Here is a 21,700-nt window from a genome sequence, read left to right as displayed (position 1 = left end):
GTGGTATGGCCCGCGCGGCGCCGCGCTGGCGGGGGGCCCGATCCACCTCTTCCCTCTTGTGCCCCTCCCCGCCGCGCTGGGTGGTGGTAGGTCTCGCTCCGCCCCTCGTCCCCCCCTCCGACGGCGGCGCGGGTGGTGCGTCCCGGCAGCAGCCGCGTCCCGGCCGGCGCCCGCCCCCTCCGCCTTGTCATTGATGTTGTTGTTTTTGTCGCAGGAGCCGGAGGCGAGGCCGGGGCCGCCGCTGCCTGTGGCCGCCGCAGCAGCCGCGGGGCTCGGGCCGGCGCCAGGCATGTCGGTGTGCGGGGAGACGGTGGGCGCCGGCTCCCTGCCCAGCGAGCTGGTTGTCCACATCTTCTCCTTCCTGGCGGGCCCCGACCGGCTGCGGGCCTCGGCCGCCTGCTCGCACTGGCGGGAGTGCCTGTTCTACCCGGCCCTCTGGCCGCGCCTCCGCCTCAGCCTCCGCGTCTCGCCGGCCGAGCGCCCGCGCCTCGAGTTCCTCATGCGCAAGTGCGGCTGGTTCGTCCGTGAGCTCCGTGTACAGTTCGCCGCCGACAACTACCCCAGCGGCGGAGGGGGGGCGGCGGCGGTGGCGGGCGAGGGCGCGGCGGCGGCGGGCGACGGGGAGGCGCCGCCGCTGTGCCCGCGCTGGCTCGACCTGCTGAGGACCTACCTGGAGCTGGTGCTGTGCGTCCTGAGCAGCGTCCGCAACAACAGGTACCGCTTCGGGCCGGGCCTGGGGGGAAGGAGGGAGGGCCGCGCCTCGCCCGGCGGAAGCGTGCGGGGAGGCGGCGGGGCGGCGGGGGCAGGGGGAGCCCCCTTGGTTGCGCGGGGTTGCAGTCCGGCCGTCCCGTCCGCAGCCGGCGACGGCGCCTGTGGGTGACCCGCACGGGCCGGTTCGTGCTGGGGCTGCGCCTCTGGAGCCCCGGGGTGGGGGGACACCCGCGCAGCCGGCGGGGGTGACCCAGGGGTGCTGCCGCGGCCGCCAACTGAGCTGAAGCGGGGGCGCGTTCCTTCAAACTACCGATTTTTGTCGTATTCTGTAGTTTGATGGAGAAAATGAAGGTACACGCTTAGCTGGCAAGCGGCTGGTCAATATGCAAACCAGATGTAGCTGTAGTAATGAGAACTACTTCGTCCTTTTGAAAGAAGGGGGAATGCAGCTCACACGGAGCGAGGGAGAGCTGGGAGTTTGAATTTGGTGCCTAACGAGGCACATTTCTCACTTTAAAATATAAGCCTTGCTATGGACAGGCTTTAGAGCTCTTATGCATGATTGAAAAATAATTAATGTCTTGAGAAATTATTAAAGGGGTTAAAGTTACAGCACTCATGTTCTTCTTCAGCCAAAGGGATGGAGGACTGCCCCAATAAAATATTTTCACCGTTCCAACTGTGAGGGCTTTTGCCGTTGAAAAGCTGAACGTGCATGCCAGCTCTTGTGTTTGTTACCTGCTAAACTGAGGTTTGCCTCACTTTTCACCAGGAGTAGGGGTTTATGTTTACTTATTGAAAAAATACTTCAGATGTAAGGCTTTCTTGACCAAATTGAATTTAAATGGTAGAAATATTTTCCCATGCTTTGGAGTTAAGATGTGTTTAGAGCCTACTTTTTCAGACTTAGCTTGGCAGGGTAGATAATCTCCTTGGGTTGGAGTTCTTTAAAATGAAAATAAGTCAATTCTCTTTACTGTGTGTGAGTGTGATCAAGATGAATATCTTTTAAAAAAAGATAATAATCAGATATCCCAATATATGGCCTCTAGTCAGCACTTAGGACGGGAAAGCAAGGATATTGCAGTTAGGTTATGATGTGTTTGGAAAGCTATGTAGATTTCAGGATAGGAAATGATTATTTTTCCTCTGTGTGCATATAGCTTCACCCATCAAGAAAACAAGAGGCTGCAAGTATTTTGGGGTATCTTTAGGATGAATTAAACCTTGTGGATGGCTTTTGGAAAACTGTCTAGACCTCAATCATGGTCTGATCCCTGCCTCTTGTTGATTCCGGAGGGAGTAGTTTGAGGCCTCCTTGTTTTTTTATTTTGCAACGTAGCAAGAGAACTTTAAATTGAATTCCTTGTTGGTTTGCAATGAATGCAAATGTGGTGTGTGGAGTCTCGCTTTCGGTTCCGCTGCTCTGTTGGGCCCAGCAGGTACTTCCTGCGGTGCAGCTGCAATGGTCGAGAGTTATAAACCTTACTGCTGTAACCTTACTACATCTGAAAATGACTCACCTTCACCTTAATTTATTTCTTGCCCTGTGAATCCTCGGTGTGCAAATCATGATCATCTGTCTCAATCGGTCTGCTCTTGTCTTTAAGAAGCTGTTGAATATTTGGGAAATCCAGCCAATGTCATAAGTGGAAAAAATGTTGAAGCTATGTTGGTGATTATCTGATCTGAGACAAATATCACCATGTGGACTTGGAATTTTAAAATAAATAGTATCTGCAGGAGATGTTGCCTGAGGGTTTTGTTGGAAAAACTAGAATGCCTTTATTTTTCTTTGTCTCACTAAAATATGAGACTGTCAAGATTTAATGTGTTGTGAGAAGGATTTTGGTAACTTTTTCTTTTGAAAAAGATTTGTTCTCTGTGGCCCTTGTCTGAGACTTGTACAAGGAAACTTGCTTTCTAAAGTTCTTTTTACAGATTCTGCATGTGCAGTCTGGCTCAGGGCTGCAGTAAAATACTGTGTAAAAGTAGCTGTTTCTCACACCTGTTCTCTGGTAGGTCACTATAATTTTGGTGGTAAACTAGACGTAAAAAGTTAGCAAATTTGATAGGAGTTGGCATTACTGCACTTTCTTGCTCTCTTCAAATCATTTGCATGGTGCTCTTTTGTTTTGAAATGGATAATATATAACTGGGGAACACAGGATACCTGGTTATTACAGCAGGCTTTTTTTTTTTTTTAAGCATCTAAAAAATTGAGGGGGTTGATTTATATTAAAAACTTGACCTTTTATTCAGATTTACTTCCTGAATAGACTCCTTTTTTATTCCTTAAACAGGTATTTAGTTCATTTTGATTTTTTTTTCTAATGAGGTAACTATTGATAACGGATCAGTTTGCATGTAGAACACTGATTTTTAGCTCTTCAAGTAGTTTAGAGATTGAAATGAGGTGGGAAGGGGCATTAACATGGGCCAAATAGCTGCTTAGTCCTTACTGTGACTGTGTGTCTAAACTGGAGGCTTTGTCGCCTGCCTGATGCCAAGTTTTGTCTAAGGAATGACCGTAGTCTAGTCACTTTATTTCTCTGCTTCTGTTTATTCATCTGTAACTCAAGGGAAATTAAAAATTCCTTCTTGTGTTTGCAGTATGCCATTGTAATTTCCAGAATAATGGAAATGGCAGTGCTTTTAACTTCTCCACTGACAAATCGCTGTTTTGGAGTTAAGTTTAAAACAGGATGATTCTTTCATAACTCCTGTCAGCCCTTATGATCGTTTTTTTGGCAGAGAAATTCAGAGAATTTCCATATTACGCTTCAGAACTGGGGAGGAAGAAATCTACTTTTGTGAAATGCTACGCTGTTTCTTAATTGTGTAATCTTGTTTTAGGCTTTTAAATCTATTATTAAACAGTACAGTAACAACCCCCCTCTTTGCAGGAAAAAAAAAAAGAGTACTTTAGATGTCTCTAGAATTCCTTGAGGTTTTTCAATACCGCAGGACCTGAGAAACATAATTACTAAAGTGAAGCAATTCCTAGATGATTTCTTGGGTAGAGGAGAATTATATGTGTTTTTGCTAATAAAAACATTTTCTGTACAGCATAAAATCGTCATTTTCTAAGCAAGTCTGCCTGTTAAGTCTCTGGAAAAATATTTCGGAGTGACCTTTGCTAATTCTGATGGAATTAAGGAAATAACTACTTGTCCTCAACTTGTTTTAAAGCCAGCTGATAGTATTCTGACTAAGTATTACTGCTGGCAGCCAGTTGTCATCCAAAAAGCTACATGCTAGGTCTACCTCATACTTGAGGTAGTGCTTGAGTTACCATAAACTTTATTTTGTGGGTGGCAGCATATTACTCCCAAAATCTTGCTTTAATAGCTCTGGGACCATGATGAGCTCTAAAAATCTGTAATTTACCGAATTAAAAGGCACTAAAGTAGCATTTATAGTGATCTGTAACTTTTCCATGAGCTATTATGCATATGACAGTAAAGGAAGCAAAATAACAAGGTATATTATTGTTTAAACAGTTAATGTTCTACTTTCTATTAAAATAAAAAGGCAAGTTGGTGTAATGTTCTTTTGCAGTATCAGGAGGGACAAATTGTTCCTTAGTGGCTCTTAGGGGATCTCAATAATCTGCGCCTTCTCAGACTGATCTTTCAAAACTAAGCTCTGGAAGGCAGGTGGGAGGGCAACAAACTTTCTGTGAGTCATTTAATCGCATACAGCAGCTAATAAGCAACTGCTGATCATTCTGTAGGAAAATTTTGTGTTCTTAAGTAACTCTCAAATCCCAGCATGTGGTTTCTCCTCTAGCTGCTTCCAAAGGAAGGCAGGAGGGTAGTGATCCCCTCTCGCCCCTTCCCTCTGCAGCACCTTAATTTGTGTGACTTGTTTGATCTCTGCTGTGGGAATAAAAATGCAGATGGTAGTAAAACTGTGGTATCTTGGTGAAGTATGGTGACTGTCTTGGAGTTGCCAAAAATTGGTGAATCACTCAGAACAGTAGATTGCATCTGTATTTGAAATTTTCTTATGACTTTCTTCTATTGGTCTGAGCAGGCAGCTGAAAATGTAAAAAAAATAGTATAATAGTACATGTGCCTTACCACTTTATGTTGAGTGCAATCAAGGCAATTTTCATTCTGTAGGGTTTTTTTAATTATGTGTTCAAAAAGACCTACTAAAACTGAAGATGGAGCCTAGTAAGAAGCTTATTACTTTTAGTATCCATATTGAGCTAGTGGAAAATAAATAATGTAGAAATCTCCTCAAAACACATTCTACCGCAGTTGTGTGTATGGCTAGTACATAGGATTTAAGATGCCAGAATTACTTTTAGCAGAAGGTGACAATTAACTTCTAAATAATTTTATTTAAATATAAATCACTTGACTATTTCTATGAAATAATGATGAGATGTGAGCTGAATGCCATAGAGATTACAGGACACTGCAAATAGTAGCAAAAATGTAATATTGTGTTGAAGTGTGATCGGGTTTGTTGATGGTAATGGCTGTGCTGTGAATGGAAAAATAATGGGATGTTTTCATTGCTCAGGTTTTGAGGTGGAGAACTTTTCCATGCATCTCTGTAGCGCCTGTAATTGCAGTCAGATAGATTCAGTAAAAATATGTAGGATACTAGTAAGTAGTGTTTCGTGTGTCATGTAGTTTGGTGGCTCTGAAATTAATACCTGCTTTTGGTAGCATTTGTGGGGGTATGGGTAGCACAAAACAAGACCCGTGTGTGATGTGAATATGCAGGTGATTGAAAATGGTTCTGAAGGTTGTGATTTGTCTCTTGGCTCTCAGCATTAAGTCATAGAGATCAGAAGATAAAAAACTTAATTATAGCATTGGCTGCGAATGCTGCCTTTCACACCAGGTGGAGGTTTCTGCTTCTTTCCCTGCCATACCAGACTGGCTCTTAGAGCTTTTGAGGAAAGAAGAGCCCAAAATACTCTCGATGGTGATGCCAGTGTTTCCAGGTTTCCCAGCCAAGCTTACTCTTCAGTACGATCAGGCATTGCCTTTTTCCATTGTAAAGAGCATTGAGCATGTGGGCAGGGCTCAGTTTATATTAAGTAGTCCTGTACTTAAAAGACTAAATATGAAATTGTTAGAATTTCTGAAATAATTTTCAAATCTAGGTATTTGGCCCTAGTATGTGTTCAATTGATGTGAAGCTTGTGGATCTTGCTGCTACGTTGTTCAGCTATAGAAGAAAAGTAGCAGGTGCAAGAGTGGGTAGATTTCAGGAGACTAGTGTACACTTATTGAATACAGGAGCTCCAAAACATGTAAATTATGATTTATGGTAGATACCAATTACAGACTGCAGTTCATACTTACTTAAGAAATGTAGAACTTGACTACTTGATAGTTCTCCTGCCCTGCTGCTAGAATATGGGCTCCAGCTGTGGAGGTGGTGAACTGGCACCAGAGCTTCCCTGTGCTCATTTGAAATATTAGTATATGATTTGTTAGCCAGCAAAAAGAAGGATTCATGTAGCTTGCTTAATTGTCAGCTACAGGTTAATTGGCATCTGCTGTTTAAGATGAATTTAACTCATGTATCCATTTGTGATGAAACTGAAGTTTCTGCCGTGTGCAGACTAGTCCTTGCATGCATCTAATTTACAGCATGTATAAATAAAAAAGTGTTGACCTGAAACTTAGTTAAAAAAAATTTAAAATCTTACAAGTAAATACCACACAGCTACTCTAAAACTGTAGTAATTTTCTTATCTCTTGCTTTGTTCGGAACAGAAAATATGCAAGTCAGAGAAATAACCTGTACTAGGGAAAGGAAAACTGACTGTCCAGCTCACTGAGTTGTGTCCAGCATAAACTTGGAGGTTGTTCTTTTTAGGTACCTCTTTTAAAAATTGTAATTTTATGTCATGGTGCACCTCTAGTCCTCGTCTGGTCACTGATGGGAAATGCTAGAAGAGCTTCTCCTAATTTAATGTAACAGAAATTAGACACTGAAGGTGTGGGGAGCTTTCGGTTTTCCTGTCTGAGGTTTGTGTTGCCTTGATTGAGGCAGGTTTGGGCTCCCGTTTGTAACCCAGCTGTGAGACATAACTGCTCAGATGGGGTTGTTTGTGGTTGCCTGCTACTAGGGCATTAAATGTTAAAAGCAATAGGTATTGGATGTTTTCATCTGTGACACCTGACACATATGTTCCAAGGATTAAAAAGTGCACGAAGCACTGCTGAAAGTTTTCTTTATGGTGTTGACCCGCTGAGAATCCTCCTGTGGTGACTGAAAACTGGCGTTTGCTTTTACAGCTGAATTCAGCAGTTTATGTAGTCGTCTTCCCTTTACACTTCACTCTCATTTTTTTTGTAGATCCATATGTGCCTGTATTCTGGGACAGTAGGATGTTTCCCAAAATAGAGCATGTGTTCCATGTAATAATGTGTTATTATTGTCTGTGTTTTTCTTGTCCAGAATGATTCCTCACAGTGCTTTAATTTGGTATACAGATTCCTTTTTATTTTGTCGTTTTGTAGGAACCTCCAGAAGTTAAGTCTCTTTGGGGATATAAGCATTCTGCAGCAACATGGAAGTATATCAAACACATACCTCGGCAAGGTTGACCCCGATGGCAAGAAGATTAAGCAGTAAGTTATATTTGTAAATTATCAAATACATAAAAATAATAAAAATGGATAACAGAGCAGAGATTTTCATGCCTGCAATACATGACTGATAAAACTTTTATTTTTTTAATAGGACGAGAATCTAAATTCTTAAATGGAGTTCATTTCTGTTCCTACTATTTACATGAAGTAGTCTGGTTTTGTGGCTATTTTTTCCCCCATCTCAGCAGAGTGAGAATCCTTTCTTTCCTCTTTTCATTGTGTTCTAGAAACAGTATTACGTTAATGGCACAAAAGGGGAGGAGGGATGGGGGGTTGTTACCAGCACCTCTGCTGTTGCTGTACAGGAAAATCTTGGAAAGGAAGTCATCTGTTGTATTTCACAAAAATTGAGGACATGCAGCAAGTAAACTCAAAAGAGAACAGAAACACAAAACAAGGTATTTCAAGTTGCATCTCAAATCTAGGTTATGTATTTGCAGAATTCCTGGAAAGATGATAGCTCACAATGTGCTGCTTTAGTTCAGAGGTATATTTTAGCTTGCCATAGTTACATTATGGTACAGTCCTTGAATGCTTACAATCCAAATAGCTAGCTGTTCTTCTTTGGAGAACATTAAATACGTTGTAAAAAGCTACTAATTTATTGACTAAATTACCACAGAGAGAGTTGATGCTATGTTAACTATTTCAGTAGTTCTGCTAAAACTTTCCGTATAGATAAACCCTGAGTACCATAATGTTGTGTCAGTTTGAACATCTTTTTTGCAGTAGCATGGGAGTGGTATAAGTACAGCCGCTCCAGCTCTTTACTATTACTTTTTAATGTGGTTTTAGAACTAGTGTAGATATCTTAGCAGATCAATGTATGTATGTGAACACAATCATCAAACTAGATGTTTGGCCCTGACTTCAGTTTTCCAAACAGCGAAAATATAGATGTGTGTCTCATACTTTGCGTTTGTCATCCATTATGCTTAGATTGCAGAACTTAGAACAATTTGGGATTCTATTGAACATATGTACTGTAGTGCTGTTCGCAGGTAAAAGGCGGATCTAGTAAAAGCTCCTTTTTTTCATATCCTTTGTTGTGAAAACATAAATATATAATCAAATCTTCGCCAAGGGGCTTAGAGAGCCATCTAAGCAGATGTTTACTCGTCTGAGTGCATGGTTAAACACTTATTCGAACAAATAATGAAAATAAGTATGCACATTTCAAAGCCATAAACCATTCAAAACTTATTATCTAATTTGAGTTAGTCTTTTAGGTAAATATTGACCTTTGCACATTTTGGAATGGGCAAATAAATGCTATTATACCTCTCTTTTTGATTGGTTTTGATGTTTGGTTTTTGTGGGGTTTTGGTTTGTGTTTTTTTCTGTTTTTTGTTTGTATGTTGTGTTTGTTTGTTTTGGTGGTTCTCTCTTTTTTTTCTAGAATAAAACAATGTATTTGGGACCTGCTAGTCCTTGTCTAAATTAAAGGAAAGCTCGTAGTGTTCAGTGTTCTTAAGCTCCCCACAGTAGAAGCAGATTTATTTTAGGGCTCCTTAATCTTGTCTTTTGCACTTGAGGTTTGCATCACTGAAGTTGCAAAACATGGTTACTGATAACTAACGCTGAAAGATATTGAGCAACCTTTGGAGATGGCGTTATTGGTAGTTGGGGATTTTTGGAACCTGGATGGTGATAAACCTTCTGAGCTGTTTCAGGACCTTCCTGCAGTTAAAGCACTCGAAGAAGATGTGACGCTTCCTTAAGTCAGTAGTATTGAGCTGAGTGTAACAGACCATGGGTGAAATTTCAGCACAGGACCGTTAGACTGCTCCCCCAGGTTCAGGCTAAGGGTTGTTCTGAGGGAGAGAAGGCTTTGGATTGTGTTTTCAAAAATGTACTTTTGCAGTGATCAGCATGGGTTTGTAATGCTTGTTCTTCTTCTGTATAGCATGTGTCCCTGGTTACTTTCTAAAATTCTCTTAACTCAGTTCCTTAGCGTTGGGAAGCTCAGTGTAAACAATGCGTTTGTCTTGAGTTGAACAAAAGGTATTTGTTTAAAATTTTGGCTTTTTGAAATCTGCTTCCTATGATTGATCTGTGTGGTTCAGATAGTTTGGTTTTCAAAAGAACCGGTTTAGCCTCTGTTATTAAAAAAAACATTTTGATTGATAGTCTTTAATTAAACAAATAGGCTCCATATGGACCTTAGTAATATGTTTGCTTCCTGTCCAGGGCGATCGATGTGCTCCAGTGCCAGTCAGGACTGGTTTTTGGGCTTAAACAGTAACTCAGCCTGTCTAGTCAGGCTCTGGTCTGTCCTTGGGTTGAAAGCAGTACTTGGGGCATTAACTGTGAAAGTAATTTATTTTGAGTTTTTTATTTTTTAAATGCTTTGCTCCAGTATGACCATTTGTAGGTTTCAGGTTGATGGTGGACATCCCGTAATTGGGAGTAAAGGGGACTAATTAAGTATGTTTGTTGAGGCATCACTAGGTTACGTTGCTTCTTCCATGTGCTGTGCTCTGCTTATATTTTGTTTTATAAGTTAACTTTAAGATAACTGTGTGTAAGTTAGCATAAATGTGGTACTACATGCTAGGCAGTTGAAGTAAAAATTAATATGGTAAAAAAGTAGGTGTTAATTCCCAAGAATTCACTTAATGTGTCTAAATTTCTAGAACACAGTTCAAAGTATTTTTGGAAACTTAGATGCACTTAGATGCAGTCTGGTTATGAAAAATAGAATGTGCATAGGAATTTGCAGGGGGGGAAAAAACCCTGTTAGGATGTTTGGAAAATTTATTTGAAATATGTTAAAACTAACAGCCTGTGGTTTATATTGTGTGTCCCGTCTGGCCTTCTATAAAGCAGGTATTAAAAACAATCCAAAAGTGATCACTCTTAAATATTCTCTGTTGACGTATTTGATCTTTTTTTATTAAATTGGCAAAGAACTGGGGAAAGTTTTCTTAGAAGCTACAGGTTGGTAGACTATCAGCACAAATCTAAATACTTGTATAAATGCTTTGGTGCTTGCACTAAAAAGTTGATGTGTGGCTAGCATTAAATCCATATCTCTCTTTTGAAGAGTTATTTACTGCAGCTCCCATAGGGGAGAAGGAACCACCCTACAGCTGCAGAGTTCTGTAACATATTTCTTTTCATTGAGTTGTGCAAGTACTAGAACAGTGCTCTTCTAAGCTTAGATATATCAAGTTTTATCAGAAGCGTAATTTAAACAGATTTTTAGTGCAGTGAGGTATATATATGGTAGTATTCTACTGAGTATCTCAAAATTGGTTTGTCATCTTTTCAATTGTTCTGTAAAATATTACAAGCACTATTAAGATTGACTGCTTGGACTATTACAAAATAAATTCTACATTTGCTGCAACCATTACAGCACCTTTCATAGATGTTTATGGTGAGAGAGTGGAGGGAAGTGTCTTTGTTCCTTGGTAGAAATTAGAAAGTCTCCTGTGGTAGAACGTTCTTCTTTGGGGGATTGTCAAGAGAATGTGCTTTCAATTTAAGCATTGGCAGGAATAATTATGAAACAAACTTTGCCAGGATCAAGCAAGGCTCATCTGAACTGTAAAATAACTTAGGAATTAAAATAGCGAAACTACATTATCTGTGACTCTTGACCTGTTGTTTAAAACCGTGTTTGTGTCACAGTTGCTGGTCTTCAGTTTAAAAAAATATCTGGAGATGATCTGGGAGAACTGAAGTCTTTAAACCTGATGACTGTGCTAAGCAAATCCTTGGGAACCATTCTGAGATGTGTAGTAGATAAATACAATAAACACACCAACTTTTCCACTTAGAAGCCAGGCCTGGCAGACCCAGCATGTTCTTTGCTGAAGGAAGAAAGCACATGCAGGGAAGGGAGAGGATGAGTAAGGATTTGCAGAAGGATTATGGGGCATCAAAGGTAGAAGGTGACAGGTTCAGAGCAAGCAAGAAGAGGAGGGAATCACGCTGCAGAGGTGTTTGTTATTGGATGTTACAGTTGCTAAAAGTTTACGTGGCTCAAAGAGGAAGCTGGATAGATTTGTATAAGTCATGTCCCTGAGGGTTATTGAATACAGAAAGCCACCTCTGGCTCAGGAAGTCCGAGTTAATATTTTTTTGGAAACTAGGGAGATACTTGAGAAATATCCTTACATGCATTCCTTCTTGAGTCTTAAGGCGTTAGTGTTTCTCTGCCATCAGTCAGGATACTGGGCTAAATAAGCTTTTAATTTTATCTGGACATTATCTCGATTAAAGATACATGGATGAGAATAATAACTTTGTAACATTGTTTTGTTTAGACGTATAAAGTATACAGATATTCGTAACAACAAAGGAAAAAATGTTCTATGCAAACCATTACCTGATTTGAGGCACAAAGATTTCTGCTAATTTTGTACTGGAGGTGTTTGCATCTTGTTCCTTGATGTTTCATGAAGTGTCACAGCCTGGCTCCACTGCTTCCCTTTAATGCTGATCTCTCCTTCTGGCTGACCAGGGTTGGAGATTAAATGCTCATCTACATGTGTGTCCTAAAATTAATATGCTCAAAGAACACTTGTCATTTGGACAGGGGGGGTTCTTTTGGGCCTCATGGGGTGAAGACTGGAAAAATATTTGTTTGGGAAAAGTTTGTAGAGTTTGATTGAACTATTTGAATTTAGTATTCAAAATCTTAAAATAGTTTTGTTACCGTCTTGAATTAAATATCTTACTTAAAGAACATCCTTTCATTAAAAAAATAAAGGGGAAGGAGAAGTGGGATGCATTAGAATAAGTGAATACTAATCATCAGCATAATAAATGGCATGAGGATTTTGGCTGTGCTGAGAATCACCTGGCACCAATAATCTGAGACTGAAATGCTACAAGGTCCAAGTTGTTTTGGTAAAACTTGAACGTGTTGACACTTGAAAATCTAGTTAGCTGTACATTTGGAATTATTTAAAGAATCTTCCAGAATCTTCTCATATGTTTGTTCTTTACCCTTAATGAGCCAAGTCAAGCAGGTGGTTTCAGATACTTCTAACTTATGCTCAAAGTCAAGTTTCTGCAGCCTTTCATTGAAAATGACTTTATTTTTTTCCAATAATGAATTTGACGTTCTGGAGAGGTTAGCAAATACGAAAAGCTGTTTTTAAAAACAAGAGCTGTGTTTTAAAAGCATTACAGGTTTTCTTATTTGCATAGCCTTAAAATATGTGTAGGAGGGTGTTAAATATGTGCTGGAAAATACACAAAATGAAGGTTCATAGTGTGCCACTGTTTTTGAAAGATAAAGTGCATGATTTTTCTCAAGTTAGTTTAGAATTTGAAACCTTTAAGTGCAGTGAAGATTAAATTGCTGTGGGAGGTCTGCAGAGTCAGGTTCTAACATTTGTAGTTTATAAGAAGCATAATAATAGCACCTTCCTGCAGAACGAGGCCATAATTTAAAAATTTAAATTTAAAATTTAAAAAAATTTAAAATTTAAAAAAAAAAGAATGGTATGCAATTGGTAAGACTAAACCATGTTTAATAGGAACATTGTCTGTTTTGTTTACTTGCAGAATACAACAGCTGTTTGAAGAGATATTAGGCAATAGCAGGCAATTGAAATGGCTCTCTTGTGGGTTTATGCTGCAAATAGTAACTCCCACATCATTGTCCTCCTTATCAAACCCCATAGCCAACACCATGGAACATCTGAGCTTGTTGGACAACCACATCCCTGGTAATACCACTCTTATCACTGCGGTTGAATTGGAGCGCTTTGTGAATCTGCGTTCGCTCGCTTTGGATTTCTGTGATTTTACAGCTGAAATGGCAAGAGTCCTGGCTGACAGCAACCATGTGCCTTTGCATCGACTGTCCCTCCTGGTCCACAGCGTTTCCATAATGCACAAGTCACTGGACAGCATGCCAGAAGATGAGAATTGGAAGGCGCTGACTCGCAACAGCACTAATCTTCGGGTCTACATAATGGCTTTTGATGTCAAGAGTGATGATATGTTAAGGATTCTTAAGCCCAGTATCCCGCTAGAGAGGATTCACTTTGACAGCTACATCACTTGTGTTTCAGGGGCTGTTGTTGACCTCATATCCAGGCAGTACGACAAGTTCCTCACTCATTTTATCTTAATGAATGATGTGATAGATATGTCTGGCTTCCCAGATCTTAGCGACAACCGGAATGAAGATCCACTTGTCTTACTAGCCTGGAGGTGCACACGGCTGTCTCTTCTAGCTGTTCATGGTAGGTAATGCGTTTCACGGGCATAATATGTGACTCTGAAGTACTTACAATGCTTCAGCCTTTCTAATCATTATGTATTTGATGGAGTGGTTTTCAAAGCTCTGCTCCACAGTTGCTATACGTGCTGTTGTATCTTATGCTGTATTTTCATGTTTGAAAATATGAAGGTATTTATTGTGTAGGAGTTCTAAACATACTTGCAGTTTAGTAACTTCTGTTGAGAAGTCACATAGGATTTATTAGGCTGCTTGCAGAAATGAGGATAACTGAGAGCGGAGCATTCCAGGAGGCTTATCCTGAAAGTGGTCTGTGCTGTGCAAGTTCCACTAAGTGGCTGGTTTTGTAAATGTGACCACTGAAAATATTTACTGTTTTACTGTGAGCTTGTATTGTGTCAAGTTGAGGTGATTGTGCATCCTGTTTGTAAATAACATGGCTGAGGGAAAGAAGTCTGTTCCCAATTTGGTTGCAGATGAAGGCTGAAAAATATAATGTGGAGGAGGTTGCCTTGCTGGGTACATTGGTTTTACCAGTAATACCTGAGCTGGGTTTATCCCACCTGTTTATTTGCTACATAATAGCAAACTGAAAAAAAGGTGTGCGTTTGTATTCAGCTTCGTCATCAGTACAGTACTTGCTAGAAGTTACAGTTGCTTTGCAAATTTTAAGATACCTGCTACTGAAATAATGCAGAATAGGTTATTTTGTTTGTGCTGGAATCAGCTTACCAAGACCAAGTTAGCATGAAGATGCATGAAGGAGTTAAGCAATGACTCTGTATTGTGTTGCACAAGAATGAATGCCTGTTTCCTCAAGCTGCTTGGGGAAGTAAATCTCCAGCTATTCAGCACAAACAGGAGACACCTTCAGCAGTCAGAGTTGTACATTCAGATTTCCTTTGGTTATAGTCAGAAGGTCCTGCTGCATTTGCTAGAAAAAGTTTTTCCACTGTCTTCTACTGAAAAATTATATGGGGAAAAAATCAATTCAGCTTTCTCTCCTTTATCATTTCCAGGTCTGACAGATACTGGCACATGACCCTACCACTCTAAATGTGGATTTTAGCAGTTTCTTGTAACATTTGGATACAAGTTTGAGGATTTTTTTTTTTTTTTAAGGCGTTACCTTAAATTGTCCTTCTGATACAGGGGAGTCCTCTAGTATATTATCGAAACTTAAAAAGATGGCAATATATCTGAACATAAGCTAACTGTAGTATCATTTGATATCAGTGCATGTGTATTGAGTGGAAAGTATTAGTCTGTGCAGAGCACTGGGAAAGCAAACGCTGCCTGCAATTCTGTCTAGCAAATGGTTGTTGCTGCATCTTCTTTGGAGAGATGCTCTGTATACCTGGAGGAGAGAATGGCCCAATATCACCCTTCTTCTGATGGTGGGATTTGAATTCTGTCCCCTTCTTTTCTCCCCTCCTTGCAGCAGAATCTAGCTAAGCTGCTCACAAATGCCTCCTGATATTTTTTAAGTGGAGAATATGACTTCTGTGGTACTACAGCATAAGCGTCTTTCTTCTAGAGTAGCAACTGCGGGAAGAACGTGACTAGGAAGAAAGATCTAGGATGCTGTGATGCTTCAGTACAGCATCTTAGCCTCACGCTTTTATTTTCTGAGGTTTACCAGATAGTGGTTTCAGACTGCATTTGTCACATTGTTCATGGTATTATCAAGCTTCCTTCAGGAAAAAATGATGGTTTTGTTCAAGGTGTCATCATTCACTTTACATGTGATGCTCAGGTTTTTTATCCTGTCTCCTGAAGTGGCAATTCTTCAGTTTCCAATACTTCTCGGTTTGTGTGAGTTGGGTTTTTTGTTTGTTTTGTTTTCCCTTCTTTGCTATTAGTTTGCTCTGAAAAAAAGGCTTTGGTTTACATATAGTTTTGCCTGCCCCTTGTCACTGACCAAAAGAGGAGGGGGAAAACATACCCTAAGGACGCTCTTTTCCTTGAGTATCTTGAGATTTTCTTCTGTGGGAAGTTGTATCTTTCCACCCAGGTAGCCTCTTTGGGAACAGAGGGAAGCTGATTGAGGGATATTAGGTACATTATTGCAGAATTAAGGAAGGGTGTGAAGAGCGTGTGGCCCTATGGGATGGGGACAGTAGAATAGTCGGCGTGGTATTATCTGATATTGTAAATAAAAAGCACCGTCCGTCTATGGGGGTGAAGTTGTTTTTGGCTTTGTTTTTTTTTCTCTCCTGTTTAAGAGAAGGACACAGCATGTGGATTTTCAAGACTTTGTGTTGTAAACGTATTTTGTTATCTCTGATAGTCTCTGTTTTGTTCTGTCCATGAGCGAAATGAAAGTTAGAATTTTTACTAGAATGGAAAACCAAATTATGCTGTGCTGGTGGTGTATTTGTTTTTCAATGATATTTGAACTGAAGTGATCATTCCCTGTCACTTCTAAATATTTAACTGGGCAGGGGCTTTTTGGCTGCTGGAAGGTTACTGAGAAACTTCAGGCAAAATTTTTTAAAGGAGAGTTTATTTACTATGAGATTAAGTTGTTCCAGAACATGGTGAATCTGACCTTGAAAAGTTATAGCAAAAGCCATATACATGAACCACAGGGGTGGCACAGCAGGGGACTTAACTGCAGTTGTTGTTCCCTTTACTCTAGCATTTTCTGTCAAGGATTTCTTTAGTAAGATCCTTTATGACCAAGATAACTGGAAGGTGCTGTGAGCTCCTTCAAGTCCCGATAAGGGAGTGTCATTGTAGAGGTGGAATTTTCAATTGGATTTCATGTCCTACAGCCTTATTGACAAATTCATCTTCTGTGGGCAGTTGTGCTGGAGGTGAAGTATCAGCAGAGGAAAATTGTGGGAATTTGTGCATTCCTAATGGCTAATATAGAAGAAATGAGATGTACAGGTGTGTGCCGGCTGCTCTGTTGAAAACCTACCTACCTACCTTGGGCAACATATTTACAGGAAGCCTTAGAGACAAACAGCAGGAAAAAGTAAAAGAAAAAAAAAGAATTAAAAAGATCTCCTTTATTACTTTGACATTAGTTTTCTTCATTCTTTAATTAACTGTCTTATTTTGATACATTATGATAAGAGCATGTTAGCTGCATCGTTGAAGACCAAACCATAGTTAGTTTTTATTTCTCATCAGCTTAACTTTCCCACTTCAAACACTGTGCAGACTGCAGCTTGGCTTGGAATCTAAGTGGGCATCTCACAAAGAGACTTAACACCTGTGAGAACCATGATGAAGGCAGAAATGAGCCTATTGCAGAGGAAGGTTTCACTCGGCAGAGCTTCCAAAAAGGGGAGTTCCCAAATCATCTGTGGTTTGCATCTGGATAAGGGGGAGCTCAGCATGTGCCTTAGCCAGGGTACAGAACGCTGACAGGCAACTGGGGCGTAGGTGTTTTTAAAGAGGGATGCCAGTATATACTAATGGGGAGAGAGGAAAGCTTCATAATAATGTTTAATCTCAGCTAGAAAAAGATGATATATATGTAGATTTTTAAGTTTTTTTTTTTTTTTTTCTAATAGTGGTGTGACCTGTTTTCTGGAGAGGCTTCTGGTTGCTGTGTGTTGGGTTTTTTTTGTTTGTTTGCTTTTTTTTTCCCAAGTTTAATGCAACAGAAGCAAACTTAAAATATTTTTTTTTCTAGTACAAGCACAGCTTTGAAACAGTCCTTTTAGATGTTCACTTAAAATAATTTATTACCCACTTTTTTCATTGTATTTATTTATACTACAAAATAGATTACAGGAGGTTTGAAATGGTAGATACAAGTTACCTTGGAGTAAAGAAGTTCACTGTTCTGCAAATGGTAAAAAAGTTATATCTAGAAAAACTTGGTCAAGCTACCTGAAATATTTCTGATACTTCCATATTCGGAATATGAAATGAGGCTTTACTACTTACAGCCAAAAAAAGATGCTGTAGGGGAATTCTGCCAGATGGAAGGTGACAAAATAGGTTGGGGAGGATGTTGAGAAGTGCTGGTATTCAGTACTTCAATAACAAAAGCCTTTACCAAAATGACAGAGTCAATTTTTTTTTTCTTTCCTCCCTCCTCCAGGTTACACAGTTTGGGCTCATAATCTTATAGCAATTGCTCGTCTTCGTGGCTCTGACTTGAAAGTTCTGGAAGTGACAGAAGAAAGCATTGATTTTGACCAAGGAGAGCTGGCTGATCAGGATGTGGATCCCGTGCACAATCTCATCGAGCAAGTGTCTCTGGGATTGGGTCGACCCTGGCACGCAGTCATGGACATCGAGCTGCTCAGTGTCTTCACTGAGCCAACCCGTCACTTTTACAGGGAGATGCAAAGCTTCAGTGAAGGCATTTAGCTCCTTATTTACAATTCCTGTGGTTACATATGCAAGTAGGGTCCTATTATGTTTTTGTTTTTGTTTTTTTTTTTTTGGTAGTGTGAATTAACCCCTTTTGTGCTGTGTTTAATCAGTATTAGCTATATAGAATTATATATGTGTATTCTACTTCTTGATCAAAGAACGTAGTCGGGTATTGGTTTAGAAGCTGAAAGTGGCAGTGTTTAGGGTTTTCACGGTTAATGGACTTGTCTACCAAACCTTACAGAGATACAGCCAAAGGCTGTCTGAGGTTGCCGGCTAACTTTACTTTTATCGAGTAACTGCATTTTGAATGATTTTACTATTATATCGGAGTTGCGTGCTCAGGAGCCAACTCACTTGAATCCCCATATGCATAGCCTGGTGGATTTCTGTGCTGTCGTTGTGTGCGTCACCTGGTCGCATGCTGCTTCGTAGGCTTGAAGGAGGAGCAGTCTGTCCAGGGCAGTTCCTTGTCAGACCCTCACCCTGCGCTGTGTCACGTGCGGATTCTGAAGCATGACTTAACTACCGTTCTCAGCTTTTCTTAGCTGTCAAGCGGTGGTGTGAAACACTAGCTTTTCGGGTACCTGCACTTCCAGATTCACTCCGTAAGCTGTAGTCTGTCAGATTCTTTGCAAGCTCCTCCTCGTTTATTCTCATGTTCTGTCATCTTCCTTAAAAGTTAGCTTTGGGCCAAAGTTTAAAATAAAAAACCAAGAACGTGCACTCCGATGAGGTAAAAACATAACAGTGAAGACTCAAATGCAAAGGTATACACCTACAAACAAACATTAGTCGTGAAATCCCTAGCAACCAAGTCACTGGATTTTCTCTGTCAGCGCCTGTGTCAGCTGCCAAAGAATAGATTAAAAACGAAGAAGTGCCCACATGCTGGCAGGGGCAGGCCGACTCTCGGCCTGCCAGATACTGCTAGATTGTAATATATAAGGTCGAATTTCGACCTGTGGTACACAGCTGTGCTGTGGCTCAGTCAGCAACCTCAGAACTCTTAACAAACATGCACCTGTTTCACTGTGAATAGTGAATGTAAAGGAAGGGAAGGAAACAAATACAAAGCTTGTTCTATCACAGGTATGAGCTGCTATGATGCATGAAGAACATTCCATGAAGTATGTTTTAAAATCTTGTTATATCTGAGAGGCTTTAAAAGCCGATTTAACTGTTTCAGGGCAACCGCGGTACAGACGTGGTCTCTGTGAGACTTCCACCTGACCCCAGTTTTAAGTGGTACGAATGTTGTGCATTTAATGTTTAAAGGACAGTCTGCAATAATAAAGTAAGTGGCCAACGTGGGTGCCCAGCAGTGCTGAGACCTGGCTGCTATATTGTAAGCTTTGGAAAACACAATTTATGCAACAGATGTCCAGATATGATTCTATTTATGGAAAAAGTTTATATGTGTTTTACAAATGGTTTTACCATCTTATATTAAAATGACCTTTTGACAGGTGTGCGCTGTTTTGTCTCCAGTGAGCACATACCATGCGGATTTTATATGTACATCAGTAGAGTGAATCCACTGGCACAGTGTGTGTATATGCCAGATGTGGTGAGATTTTATCTTATAAATGTGATCAGATAAAAAAAAAAATCCTGACAGAAAATGTAAGGAAACCAGCTGAATGTTTGAATTGATGACTGATGTTGTATGGTTTATGTTAAATGTATATTCTTTTAATCAATGAATAAAGCATTAAAAATTGATCGCTGAATAAAATACTTTATTGTATCAGCATGAAGATTTTTTAGAATTAAAATGCAACATCGTTCATAAGCTGTGTAGAACTGGTAGCTCCCATTGTGTTTAGGTCAACAGAAGAGTCTAAAGTCGTACAGTAATATTTTTTTAATTTGGCTGAATATTGTCAACATTTTTTGAGGGGGTGGAGGAAGGGGATGGCTGCTTTGCTAAAGATCAGACTATCAGACCCAGTTAGCACAAACAGTATATCATGATATGACTTATTAATTAGACTGATACAGTAAACTGTGGATTGTAGAATATAGAAGACTATTTTTGAGAAATTCCTGCATCCGTTGCAATTGCTTAAATCAAAATCTAATGTGCTCAAGAAAAAAAAAATGTGTAGTACTTTTTTGGTGTCCCACTATTAAATAATTGTGAATACCTGCAATGCTTCAGTTTGCCGTTTTATCCATATTCGAAGTACATAGCTGCGCAATCTGAATGGAAACTGGAGATGCCTGGTAAGCTGCGGAGGAGCCGCTGTGCCCCGCGATGGCTGGTTGTGCTGCGAGAATTGTGGGAGTGGCTGTTCGGTGTGTGCGCCAAGCATGGGTTTCATTGGAGCTTCTGAGCGTCATCTCATCACGGTCCAAACTCCTGCCAAGCGTGAGAATTGCACTGCGTGTTGTCTGAGCAGATCTGCAAAGCGAGATCATTTACTGACTTACTGAAGAGATGCTGTGGGTAGTAAAGATCAGGTAAATACTTTTTCAAATTCCAGTCAAGTGACATAACAGGGCTTGGGCTTGGTGCCCGTCAGGGCGCAGCCTCAGGAGGGAGGTTTATGTGGCATTTAAATCCGACAGGGATTGTTCAGCATCATCTGGACCTCAGATTTGGTGATAGATTGATGAAGATTTCTGGCTTTTTCCCTGGAACTTCCTGAAGCAAATGCTGCATCCTCTGGTATAAACAGAATTGCAGGTGGTTAATTTTATCTCTACAGACCAGAGGGTTTCTATGGATAACTGCCTTGCTTAGCGCAGCTGGGAAGTAACTTGTTTACCTTTCTGTTATATAGATGAGTTTCTTTTGTTAGTGTAACCTATTTTCTGCTTAGTTTTTAATTAACTTCATCTTGAAAGGTAACATAAGGAGCAGGAGGAACAGGCCACTTGCCCATGGTAGAGAGAGGTGCAATGCTTTCAGTTGCTGCAGCCACAGCACAGCGTTCAGAACAGGCTGTGTCTGTGGGTGTCTGTTGTTTGTGCTCCAGGCTGGATGTTGTCACAATTTGAAGTCTCATCACTGGGTGTGGTTTGTGTTCCAGGAACCAAGTCAATGTACTTAATATATACAGGCTGTTATAACCTTTCTGACTTTACAAGTATAGGGAGTCCAGTAAGGTGTGAGTGTGCAGTGAAACCCAGACCTTGAGCAGCGTGGAGAAATGCTCTTCTGATTGTTCTGTTGTCCTAGAAATGAATAAAGGTTGGGTTTGTTTGTATTTTTAGCAACAATCTGAACTAGCGATACCAAGATGTAGGGATTCAACTTTTTTGGGGTAACAGGGTCTTTGGAGTCTGAAATTATTCCATTCTCTCTGTGGGGTGATTGAATCCATGCTTGTCCTGCATCATCTTAGTGCAGCTAAGTTTTGTTTTGCCTGCAGCTTTCGGTATCATTGTGGGCACAGAGTATATTGTTTTGGTGGAGGAATAACTGTTTTTTTGCAGTTAACTCAGTTAAAAGATAGAACAAATATTTAAGCCACACAGAATACGGTACCTGTTCAGAAAATACAGTTACATTCATAAGTAGTTGCAACTGTTAAGGTGAGTTGGAAGGAAAAAAGGAGTTCTTACAGTGGCAGTGTTATCAAACTAAGGACCCCTGTACGATCCACTGGTTCTATGTATAGGGGTAAGCTGGCAGCTCTGGCTGTCCCTAGCATGGATGGCAAGGGTAAAACCAAATAATTCGTTTTAGCGTCCCGGTTGAAGTCTTTCAGGCAAGCTTAGAGCCTTCACAAAATACGTAATTCTCTAAAAATGGTGCAGCAGCTGGATTAAGCTAAATAGCAGTTAAAACAATTTAACATGGATA

At 40.4% G+C, this 21,700-nt stretch overlaps 1 protein-coding gene across 1 annotated transcript; it reads left to right on the top strand.

Moving 5' to 3' along the window:
* Positions 1-99: 99 nt before the first annotated feature.
* Positions 100-20,042, top strand: FBXO33 (F-box protein 33). The gene is made up of 4 exons (XM_065839745.2): positions 100-714; positions 7,209-7,319; positions 12,864-13,549; positions 17,609-20,042. The coding sequence occupies exons 1-4, from the start codon at positions 194-196 to the stop codon at positions 17,878-17,880; spliced, it is 1,590 nt and encodes a 529-aa protein (XP_065695817.1). The 5' UTR covers positions 100-193; the 3' UTR covers positions 17,881-20,042.
* The last annotated feature ends 1,658 nt before the right edge of the window (positions 20,043-21,700 follow it).

The sequence above is a fragment of the Patagioenas fasciata genome, chromosome 5 (assembly GCF_037038585.1).
Source record: "Patagioenas fasciata isolate bPatFas1 chromosome 5, bPatFas1.hap1, whole genome shotgun sequence".
Taxonomy (NCBI): domain Eukaryota; kingdom Metazoa; phylum Chordata; class Aves; order Columbiformes; family Columbidae; genus Patagioenas; species Patagioenas fasciata.
This window is presented reverse-complemented; position numbering and strand designations above follow the sequence as displayed.